This window comes from Octodon degus, unplaced genomic scaffold (assembly GCF_000260255.1).
Source record: "Octodon degus isolate 3935 unplaced genomic scaffold, OctDeg1.0 scaffold00018, whole genome shotgun sequence".
Lineage (NCBI taxonomy): Eukaryota > Metazoa > Chordata > Mammalia > Rodentia > Octodontidae > Octodon > Octodon degus.
Genome location: NW_004524594.1, coordinates 21205008 through 21216633, shown reverse-complemented (window position 1 = coordinate 21216633; position 11626 = coordinate 21205008). Strand labels below are relative to the sequence as shown.

At 45.3% G+C, this 11626-nt stretch overlaps 1 protein-coding gene across 3 annotated transcripts in view; it reads left to right on the top strand.

The window, feature by feature from the left end:
• Positions 1 to 5454: 5454 nt before the first annotated feature.
• Positions 5455 to 11626, top strand: part of Kdm2a (lysine demethylase 2A) — a 125622-nt gene continuing 119450 nt past the window's right edge. For 2 of the 3 annotated variants that reach the window (XM_023710474.1, XM_023710473.1), the window contains exon 1: positions 7641 to 7695. Coding sequence is in view for 1 of the 3 variants with exons in the window: in XM_023710472.1 (XP_023566240.1) it covers positions 7654 to 7695 (42 nt within the window). In the remaining 2 variants the exon portion in view is untranslated. Of the gene's footprint in view, positions 5566 to 7570; positions 7696 to 11626 lie in introns of those variants that run through there. The other variant, XM_023710472.1, reaches the window with a different exon arrangement.

Genomic DNA, 11626 nt, shown 5'->3' with positions numbered 1-11626 from the left:
AAATGACAAAAAAAAAAAAAAAAGACAAAAGACTGGGAAGGGAGCTCCCTGCAAAGGCCCTTAGTTCAACCACTAAGAATGGTATGGGGTGGGGAACAAACTTGGTCTAAAATACACACTTACTTCCTGGCTTGGATTTGCAGCGGTGGGAGCTTTTGTTGCTTTTACCTCTATTCCAACTGCACGTCAGCTTCAAGGACAGTTTACTGGGAGTAATTACTATTTTATTAACCTTATGTGCTAAGATATATGTGCCTCTCTTACTCTTTCAAAATCAAACTCTGCAAGCCCGCCAGCCTTCACACTACTGCCTCCTTCAAAAGCGCCACTGCATTATTTTATTCATCCATTCCACAAACGTACACAATGAGTGCCAGCACTCCTGGCACTGTTATAGGCACTGAGCACGCACGAATGAACAAAATGAACAAAACTTCCTGCCCATGGGGCTTAAATCCAAGTACAATTCTGCGTCCAGTTCTTACTGTCTACATTATCTTTCCATGATTCATTGTAAAGAGGATTATTCTCTAAATGTGTCGTGTCTTTACAGGGTCTTTTCCATGATGTGAAGTCTTCAAGGGTAAAAAGCAAGTCTAATTTCTCAAATCTCCTTTTTCCAAGAACTTAATTTAGTGCTGGGCATAAGGTCCTCAGCAACTATTCAAATCTTTCATCTAGGAAAAAGGAAATAGGAAAATGAACTGTACAGATCTAGACTGGTTAAGGGGATAGAGCTGGAGTGGAGTTCAATGGTAAGTGATTTGTCTAGCATATATGACACCCTGACATCTGATCCCTTGCACCAGAAAAAAAAAATAATAGGGAAGCTGGGTATGGTGGCTCACAGAGGAAGATCTCAAATTCAATACTAGTCTGGACTACCTAGTGATCAAGGCCAACCTAGATGACACAGTGAGACCCTGTCTCAAAAAAACAAAATGAAAAGTTTATATTAAATGTTCTTACCACAGCAAAATAAATTTTTTAAAAGGGAAGAATCAGCAATCTTCTTCTTCTTTTTTTTGCAATAACCTCATTATGTAGCCAGGCTGGCCTATAAATAAAATCTTTCTGCCTCAGCCTCCTGAGTGCAAGGATTATGGGCATACACCACCATGCTGAGATAGCAATCCTTGTTTTCTTCCAGCTTCCAAAGAGTATTCTTACCTTTAATCCATTTGAATCTATAACAGTCCTAGGAAGGAACAGCATAAGAATCTGTGCTTTACTTATTTTAAAGTTGTTTATTTGATTGAACACAGGGGTCCTCTAGCAATGTAGAGGTGCTAAATCCTTGGTCCTACTTATTTGGTTTGTCTTTTTTTTCTTTTCTTTTCTCTTTTCTCTTCTTTTCTTTCTCTCTTTCTTTCTTTTCTTTTCTTTCTTTTTTTTTTTTTTTAGACAGTCTAGATAAGTTACTGAATTGCCCAAGCTGGGCATGAACTTCTGATCCTTCTGCCTCAGTGTCCCAGCAACAGAGATGTTACCACTGTACCAGGCTCTCTTTTTCATTAGAGAGAAATGAGTTTCTGACAGCTTAAATACTGAAACATTTTTATTCCAAACTTTTCTTAAAACTAGAGGTCAGAAGTATAGCCAATACCTGTTGTCCTGGCTGCTGGAGGTGGTGAGACAGAAGGATCACTTTAGCCCAGGAGTTTGGAGCCATCCTGGGCAACACAGCAAGATTGTCTCAGAAATGGAAAAAGAGAGCTGACCAGATAGCTGAGAGGATTAAGGCGTCTACAAGCATGCACAGAGGATGGGGGTTCAATCCCTGGGCCTGCCGTGCCAGCCCCACCCCCAGAGCACTCTGCAACAGCAATTGAGACTGGGCATGGTGGTGCACGCCTATAATCCTAGCTCTTGGGAGGCTGTAAACAGGTGGATCACTACAAGTCTAATCTAGTAGTGAGACCCTGAATAGCCGGTAGACCCTTCCCTAAAATTTAAAAAGTTCCAGGTCAGCCTGGACTTCATAGAGAGTTGAGGGTGAGCCTAAACTACAAAGCAAGACCCTGTCTCAAAAAACAAAACAAAACAATGAAGTAGCCAGAAACCAGCAGAACAGCCATTCGGTTTCTGCTGCCAAAGTTCTTCAACCACTGTTTATGTGGTCTCCTGGTGCATCCTGAAGACCAAGTTCTTTATTTTGCTTTAGACCTACACCCTTTGGGACATCCTTACTTCTTCTTTAACAGCTGAAGGAAAATTGGAAACATTTTAACATAATGAACAAGGCTAGAGAGTTGTCTTCCACATAAAACCTCTGCAAAGAAGTAGGTGATGTGAAAGCAGAGATTAGTTTATCAAGACATAAATTTATTCCAGCCAGGGAACTTCTCAATGCTTCTAGGACTTTTTTCCCCATCCCTTCTTGCCATACATCACACTACCCTCCTCATAGCCACAGTTGAAACCATGTAGTTGATTCATAGTTCTAGTGGTCTTCTTCAGAGTTCTCCCAAGCTCTATTCGCTCTGAAAATGGTTCTTTCAGGGCAAAACAGTGAGCCTCACAGATCTTCCCTTGCCAATCACAGCCATTGTGATGGGGGGGCGGTGTGTTACTAGCCATCTGCCTATCTCTTATCTCACTCTGCACATCTGCTTTGGTATATTAACAAAGCTGTCTGTGGGAAAACCATTGTGTATACATCTGTTTAAATATCCATGTCCCTTACTGCAGACCAACTACCAAAAGATTTTCAAGTGGGAAGGAGCAATCTAAAGTTTGACAAAACTGTTGCACTTGAGGTCCCATCGAAAATAAGCACTGCTGCTACTTTTCTGGAGACTTTCTGTGCCTCCACCCAGCACACCTACCTAAATTAAACTTGGAGGCAGTCCCTACAAGTTTTACTGAAGACCACAAGTATAGTTTGTTAAGGGTTAATCACTTATTTGAGCTACTGCTACAGATCTCTAATTCTTTGCTCCTGAATATTCCCTGAGTTATAAGGAGTGGGAAAGAAATACAAGCTATTTATTTTGCAAATAGCAAATAAGACCCAACACTTAACTAATCTGACAGCAGCAAATCTTTTTTTTTTTTTTTTTTTTTGCTTTTTAAAAAGAGGGACAGAGAAATAGGATCTCACTATGCAGTTCAGGCTGGCCTTGAGCTCACTCGGTAGCCCAGGCTGGTCTTGAACTCAAAATGATTTTCCTGCCTCAGCCTCCCAGGTGCTGGGATTATGGGGAGGTGCCACCACAAAGGGGTGCAAATCTTTGAAAACAAAGCAGGCTGATGATTTTATAGAGAGCGAGATACCTATCGGGGATTGAACTCAGGCCCTTATGTTTGCCAGGCAAGCGCTTATTCTACTGAGTTATCTCCCCGGGCCCAAGACTACTGCTTTTAAAATGTATTTTACTGTAGTCTGAAAGATTATAAAAGGACTAAGACCTGATAAGATTTCAATGATTAGTCTAAGAGCAATTGGTATCAGAATAAAGAATACAGGGGCCGGGGAGATAGCTCAGTAGAATAAGCATTTGCCTGACAAGTGTAAGGGCCTGAGTTCAATTCCCAGTTCCGCAAAAAAAAAAAATAAATAAATAAAATAAAAATGAAGAATACTGGTCAGTGACTGGAATTCAAGATGATGAGACCATAGGAATGAACCTATTTTGTTGTTTGTTGTTTGTGGTACGTTTCAGTGAGCAATAGAAGAACACTGGACTCCTCTGTTGGAGTAACTATGTAATAAAGTCTTTAATCTTCTACTTCAACTGTTTATCTTTAAAATGAATATAAAAGATACAAAGCACTTTGCCTCCTAAAGATGTGAAACAAAACAGCAAATGTCAAACTCTAAGTCTGTACATAGAAAAACCTTGTGCTAAATGATATCCTGAGCTGATGCAGCGCCTTTACCCTAGAGTTCAAACTCTGGTAGAAACAGAAGATATTATTTCAATTGTCTTTCATTCACATCTTACTAAGGGTTGAAGGCTGTTTATGCACATTCTATGATTCACCATGTTCTCTCCTCCATTCCTAGTTCCCAGGAATCAAGAGCTTGATGAGTAGGAAACCAGTGTAGTATAGGGAGAAAAGGACCTGTGTGACACCATTTAGGAAGAGTGCAGTGAAGCCAAAAGTGCCAGCCTCAAGCACTTGGATATATAATGCCCAAGCCACTGTCCTTTATGGGATTTATCATTTAAACGGGCCCCAAAGCAGGCGACTGGCTGTAAAATGCTCTGATCACAGCTGGGCTCCTTGCATGGCACTGCTTGGATACCGCTGGCCGAGCTCCGTCGACGTCCGGAGCCTGCTTGCCCGTCGAGCAGCTGTCGAGCCGCGGGAGCCCGTCTGCGGGCTGGGCCGGCGCAGCTCGGGCCGCCGCTGCCCCGTCGCTGACCCTCGCGCGAAGCTGCGTGCACCCAGAGGAGACATCTTCCCGGCCGGGCCTCCTTGACCGCTGCGGGCCTGGGCGGCTGGTAGGCCCAGGGGTTGGGGCCGGGCCGCGCACCCCTCTGTGGGGGGCGCCCCGACTCGCCGGGGGCGGGGTCACGCCCCACCCGGGCCGCCGGGGGCACCGGCGCTGCGGAAACCTGAGCGTGGCCGAGGAGCGGGGGCTTCCTGGGCCACCTCTCCGGGCGCCTTTGGCCCGCTGTGGGCGCGCCAGTCACCGCTGCCCCCGGGCCGTCGTCGCGGAGACCACTCCCGCGCCCCGCACCTGTGGACGTCCGTGTCCAGCGCCTGAAGCTCTCCTGAGCGAGCCGAGCCCAGGACAGACATGCTACTCCCGTTTCCTGCCCCTTCGGAGCGGCGAGGAGTGGGTGAGGCGAGGCCGGGCTGCTGCATCGAGGAGCCCCCGCGCCCAAGGCGGACGGGCTCGGCGGCGGGGCGCTGGGGCCTGTCCAGGGATGGCGGGCAGGCCGGCCTTGGCCCATGGGCCGGAGCGCAAGGGGTGGGCAGCAGGCTGGAAGGCACCGGCTGCCCGTGTCCCCTCCTCGTGGGCAGCCCTGAGTGGGACGTAGAGGTCAGGTCGCCCCGGCGCAGCAGCCTGACCCTGGGGTACTACGCTTTGTGGCGGGTGACGGCTGCCCTGGCCCAGGCCACCCGGCCCTCAGGTTATGTGACTATGACGGGATGCCTGGGGCAGAACGGCTGAAGGGGAAAGGGGGAGCCGTTCCCCAGAGCTAGGGGAGATGTGGTGCTTGGTGGGGGGTCGGGGGGTGTCACCAGCCTCCTAGGAGAGGTGGGGGAGGGTGGCCGGCGCAGCTGGCCGGCGAGGGGCGGGGTCACTGAGGCGGAGTGTGTGCGTTCGAGGGAGGGTGTGTGGGGGAGGGCGCGCGCAGATGAGGATGGCGCTCTGCGCGCAGGCGCGGGAAGCCGGCTGGGCCGGAGTTCTGGAAGAAGGCCGGCGGGGAGCGGGGGCGGGAGGCCGACGGGAGGGCGGGCTGGCTGACGCGAGAGGGGGCGGGGAGCCGTGTCGGCGTCTTGGGGCGCGGGCGATTCGAGGCCGACGCATCCGCGCGTGCGCGCGCCGGCTCTGTGTCCGCGTTAGAGGGGAGTGACGCGTGCGCGTTCACGTGCACCCGGAGAGCGGTAAGAAGCAAAGGGAAACTAGAAGGTGGTGAGGGTGGAGAGGCTGACCGGAGGAGGGGTGGAGAGGCGGCGCCTGCGCAGTGCTCCTCTGAGAGCAGTGTGTATGTGAGAGTCTGACGGGTTCAAAATGGCGGCGGCTGCTTCGGCGGCTCCTCCTGTGTGAGGGAAACAACACCCCTCCCCAGCAGCGGCGGCGACGGCTGCAGCTCCCAGAGCACCGTCCCAGCGGCTGGGGCTGTCGCTGCTCTGTCTGTCCTGGGCAGGGGGCTCTCTGGGAGGAGGGGCAACGCCAGGGGGCCCACTCCCTCGTCTGCGACTGGGGAGTAGCTGGGGGCTCGTCCCGCAGCACTGAGCCCGGGCTGAAGGGGAGACGTGAGGGTAGCCCGGGCCCCTAGCTCGGCGCGCCGTGCCACTCCCGCCCTCTCCGCCCCCCGGGGCCAGGGCCCGCGTTCCGGGGGGCCGGGCGGTGCTGGGAGCCTCGGCGCGGCCGGTCTCAGCTGATCGGCTGCCGCTTCTGGGCGCCGAGGCGGCCGGCTGCTGCTGGCCCAGGGTACGGCGAGGAGGGCGCTCCCCGCGGCTCGGCTGGGCCAGGCTTCGGACTGTTGACCGCCGGGCCGGGCCAGGCGCAGAGGGTCGTGCTGCCTTCTTTTGACGCCTCCGACGCCTGGTCTCCAAAGCCAGAAGAGGAGGTTGGATCCAGCAACTGTTTCCTCTTTTACGGGTCGCTCTGACCCTCTCGATACTTGGTTGATCCACGGAATATCCGAAGACGACGTTTGGGATTTAATTTTTCCTCTCAGTTTTTGGAATCTTTCACTTCTCACTTGGACAAGAACTCAAGAGCAGAATCCCCGGTGAGACTCCCCCTCCCCCCTCCGCCTTGGGAAGTTTGGTTCGCTCTGTTATCAAAGACTTAAAGTTTTTATTTCTTTTTCCGACGGGTGAACCATTGGGACGCTTTTCTTGGGGCGGGTGGCAGGGTTTACCGTTTTTCTCGTCCGGAGCAGGCTGCCCTCAACCAGGGGTGTACAAAACATACCGTCCCCGGCCGCGAGCTAAGGCTTCCTCCGGGAAGACACTGCCACGAACTGCTTTGGCAAACTATGTCACCGGGTCCTCTGGTCTCCTAGCAGTTCTGAAAGGATGCTGTTAACGTGCCCATACTGTAGTTACAAAAGGAAAAATTTGCATTCCCCGTGGAAGCCATTATCCATAAGAATATTTAGAAAAATGAAAACCCTTGCATGCTGTTACGGGTTGACTGTCGCGTCAAGCCGTTCTTTATGTTTTTTTGGAAAGGGTGTGTTTTGTTCTCCACAGATCCAGTTGTTTCATTTATTGCTTTACCCAAAGAGATTAGACTTGATTTTTGTCTCTGATTTGCAACTCTCGGATTTGTTTCAGAGTTATGCATATATTGTGTTGGGGTAGAGGGTAGGTCTGTGGCGACAGTTGTATATTGCTTTACTGGGGGAGTATGGGGAATCGTTTTGAGATCTTAAGATCATGATTTCTTGTCCTTTTTAAATATAGTGTAGTAGACAGTCTGCCCTTCTTTCCCTTAGTTTCTAATTACTGGTAGGTATAAGAACTAATTTGTTCAGAATCTGGATTAGTGTGTGCTTCACCTGGTCAGTTCTCTAGAGATAAAAGTCCTGAGGTGTGGGGAGTGTGTGTGTGAGTGTGTGTGTGTGTTTGGGCTAATGCAGCAGTAAAGGGAAGCTTTGGTAATTGCCATCCCGTGGGCAGAAATAAGTGGTGTGGCCTGTCCACAAGGAACTGAAACCAACATCTCCTTTTGCTTAGGCCTCGGACAGTTGTATGTGGTGACTAATGTTGAACGTGACATGGAACTACTTGCCCAAGAGCAGAGAGGTCCCAAACCCATGAAGAGGAAACTGATTCCTTAGCCTTTAATTTATACCTTAAATATAGTATTTCTTTCTGTGGAAAGAAAGCATAAGTTTGAGAATGAGTTCTCATCTCTCATATCATTATTCTTTAGTGTTGAAATCTGGTTCCTAAGGAGGAAGAGGAAGGCAGTCCTGGAGTGGTTTCTTTATAGTAATTTCAACAGAAGAGTGAGAGATGGAACCCGAAGAAGAAAGAATTCGTTACAGCCAGAGATTGGTTAGTATTTTCTTTCATTTTTTTCCTCCAGTTTTGAAGTAAAATATTTTGTTTTCATTTGTGAATTTAGTGTTACTAAACTTTTCAGTTGGCTTTTCTGTATACCAAAGAAGGACTATATATTACTATGAGGCATTAAAATATTAATATCTTATTTGGGTTTTGGCCAAGTAGAGCCTTAATATCACGTTTGAAATGGAATTATAGCTTTAACTTTTATAGAAACCATTGCAAATCAAAGGATACTTTAGATTACAATGAGACAAGGACTCCTAATTTTATAATACTGAGAGTGTAATTAATTGAATAAATCACATTAGGATGAATAAATCACATTAGGATGTAAGTTTAGGAGCAAAACAGTTTGAAGAAAGATAGTTCTGTTACTTTTTTTAGGATTATGCGATGCAGGCATTTGTAATTTTTGAGCTGGGGAGTAGTACTGTTGATTAATAAATTAACACTTTGATAGGTTTGCAGCATTGTTGAAGGATTGATTAAGCACAGAATTAAGGAGGTTGATGAAGTTTTATATTTGTATTTTGAGAGGAATGTATGAGCTATATTTTTTGTTGTTGTTGGAACTGGGGATTGACCTCAGGCCTTTGCGCTTGCCAGGCAAGCGCTTATTCTGTTGAACCATCTCCCCAGCCCCTTGCAAATTGCTTTTTCTTTTCTTTTCTCCCCCCCCCCCAACCAAGAATTGAACTCAGGCCCTGTGCTTGCCAGGCAAGCTCTTATTCTACTGAGCCATCTCCCTGGCCTCCTGAGCTATATGTTTTTGAAAGAAATTTTAGTCATGATTTGGAAGAATTTAATGTGTGAGCATATGCTTTATTCTCATTGTTTTCCTATTAGAGTTTAAGGTTTGATTTTTGTTTTCCTTAGTCACAGAGAACTTTATTAGTATTCTAACCATATATTCATTTCAAAAAAATTGAACTTGTGTTGCTGGAGTGGACTGTAAAGAAAGACATGGAGTTGTATGTGATCTGTAAAATTAGTTGAACTGAAAGGCCTAGAAGATTATTTAAGGAATTTATGGTGGTTTTATTGTGCTCTGCATTTTAGTCTGAGTTTGTGGAGGAAAAATGATTTTCTAATGATCATTCTTTTTGAGAAAGACCCCATTTTTTAATGTAGCCATTAAAAAGATTTGGTGTATATTAGCAGACATATGTTTTGGTAAGCCTCATTTCATTGATTTACCACTGGTTCTGTATCCATGTGTGGCAATTATAATTCTTTATGTCTTTTACAGTGAAGTTTATCAGTGGTGGATTTTTTAAATATAATTTTAGAAATTGTTTTGATATTCTAACATTTGAATTAAACTTTTCTTGGGAACAAAAAAAAAGAGGATACTGCAAAACTCCATCCTCAGTCAATTGTTATGTGGAATTTATGTTTGTGTCAAGTTTTTTGTTTTGTTCTTTTTGAGATAGGGTCTCACTGTGTAGTAGTACAGATTAGCCTTGAACTTACACTTACGGTAGCCCAGGCTGGCTTTGAACTTTCAGTGATTTGCCTGCCTCAGTCTCCCAAGTGCTGGGATTACAGGTGTGTGTTAAAACCTGGCAAGGCTGAATATTTTTGGACTGTTAAGGAGATATGAGGGATCTTAGGAACTAGTCCATAGAGGAAAGGTCTTTCAGCAGGCAAAACTTACAAGATAGGATGGAATATGGTAAAAAGACCCAAGCAAGGATTAACTTGTCCTGGGAAGATTTTTATTTTAATAATGGTTGCTGTTGGTTGCACACATTAACCTTTTCCTTATTTAGCGTATTTTTTCTTTTGGCAAATGTGCTTTTGAAAAATTTGGAAGTATTTTGGGGTACTTTCTCAGAATTTTGAGTGACAGTTTTGAAGTTTAGGGTAATGTCTTTTCTGTGATTTCATGACAAAATTATATCTCAAGTGTAATATCTTCTATAACAACTTTTTTTGTGTGTGGGACTAAGGATTGAACCCAGATCCTTCACACTGAACTGTATCCCCAAGCTAATTTATTACTGGGAATCAAACTCTGACCTTGCACTTGCCAGGCAAATGCAATGCCACTGAGCTATATCATCACTCCCTTAATTTTTAACTTTTGAGAGTGTCTTTGAGTTGCCTAGGCTGGACTTGAACTTGGGATTCTCCTGCCTCATCATCCCACAGTCCTATGATAAGAGACAATATGTTGGTGGCTTATTTAGATGTTAGTCTGTCTAGTAAACTTCTGTGTGTGGGGGGAGCTACTAGGGATTGAATGAAGGGCCTCAGGAATATGAGGTAAGCACTCTATCACTGAGTTATAGCCCCATGTATTTCTGTGTTGAGACAGAATCTTAAATTGACCAACCTGGCCTGGAATTTACAATCCTCCTGCCTCAACCTCTCAAGTAGGTGGGATTATAGACGTGTGTTACTGTGATTGGCTGAAACTCTTAATATCTCTGTGTAGTGAGTAATCATATCACACCCTTTTTTGTTGATTAAGTGAGGTCTTATATGAGGACCGTTAAGACTAAGATAAAGGAAGGGTGAAGAACTTCCATTAAATGAAGTACTAAAAGGCTCTTAAAAATTTTTTTTTCCATTGTCCTTAAAGAGTTGTGGTCACTTTTTATTCTTTTTCTTTCTTTTTTTTTGGTCTTTTTGAGGCAGGACCTTAACTGCAGTTCAAGCTTGCTTTGAAATCAAGTTACAGCTCAGGCTGACCTTGAACTAGTGATCCTTCTGCCTCAGCATCCCAAGTACTGTGATTGCAGGCAGGTGATACAGTACCACACCCAGCTATGGTCATTTTTAATAGTTGCTTCTCTCTCTTTCTCTTTCTCTCTCTCTCTCTCTCTCTCTCTCTCTCTCTCTCTCTCTCTCATTGTATTCCTTTTTTTTCTTTTTGTATGGTGAGGGGTTCCTTAATGTTAGACAAGTGCCCAGCCACTCAGCACTATACTGCTAGTTTGTGTGTGTCTTTCTCTTTTGTATTGTTTGTAGTTACTGACCAGGGAACATAAAGTTGAGAAGAGAGACATAATACAAGGTTAATTTAACTTAATGGTTAAAGTTTGTGTAGTCCCATGCTATATACCGTTATTAAATTTGATTGAATTACAAAGTACGTTGCATTATAGTGTTATTGACTATTACTTCATGTATTAGGGCATAATTTTTTTTTTTTCTTGTACTGGGGATCAAACTTGGGTCCTTGTGCTTGCCAGACAGGTGCTTATGCTGATGAGCTATCTCCCCTTGAGAGCACAAAATCATTTAGTTAGTTAGTTAGTTAGTTAGTTAGTACAGGGTCTCGCTACACAGCTTGGACTCATAGTGATCCTCCTGTCTCAGCCTCCCCAGCACTGACCTGCCCAGTTTTGGTGGCCAGCACGGCATGTGGTACCAGGGATCAAACTCAGGACCTTGTGCTTGCCAGGCAGGCACTTATGCCACTGAGCTATATCTCTAGCCCTTTGTAACTTTGAAGGTGATAGATAAATAGATCAATTGATTGATGGATTGATTGATTTGGGCCATAAGTTATACTTTCTGGAACTAGGATGCTTATTTTAGAATGTTGGAGTTGAACAGCTAGGAAATGACAGAAGTATGTAACTAATGTTTTTGTTTTCTAAAGTAAGACTTGGCATTGTTTGTTTGTTTAAATGAAAACTTTAGTCCCTTTATGGATACATTATTAAAGCCAGGTCTTCTGAGGCAGGCCTTTGTACCTGGGAAGGTACTTAAGTGAGAGAGAATAGAAATTTTATTTTGGTGATGGTGTGCATATTTGGTTGTCCTGAGGTAAAGATAATTTATTTCTGGTAAATTTGAATATAAGATCTTATTAAGAAACACTGGCATATACTAAGGATGGAATGTTTTCGTCTGTATATATTTGATTTCAGTAGGCAAGTGTTAGAATGGTTTTGGGTTTTTGTAT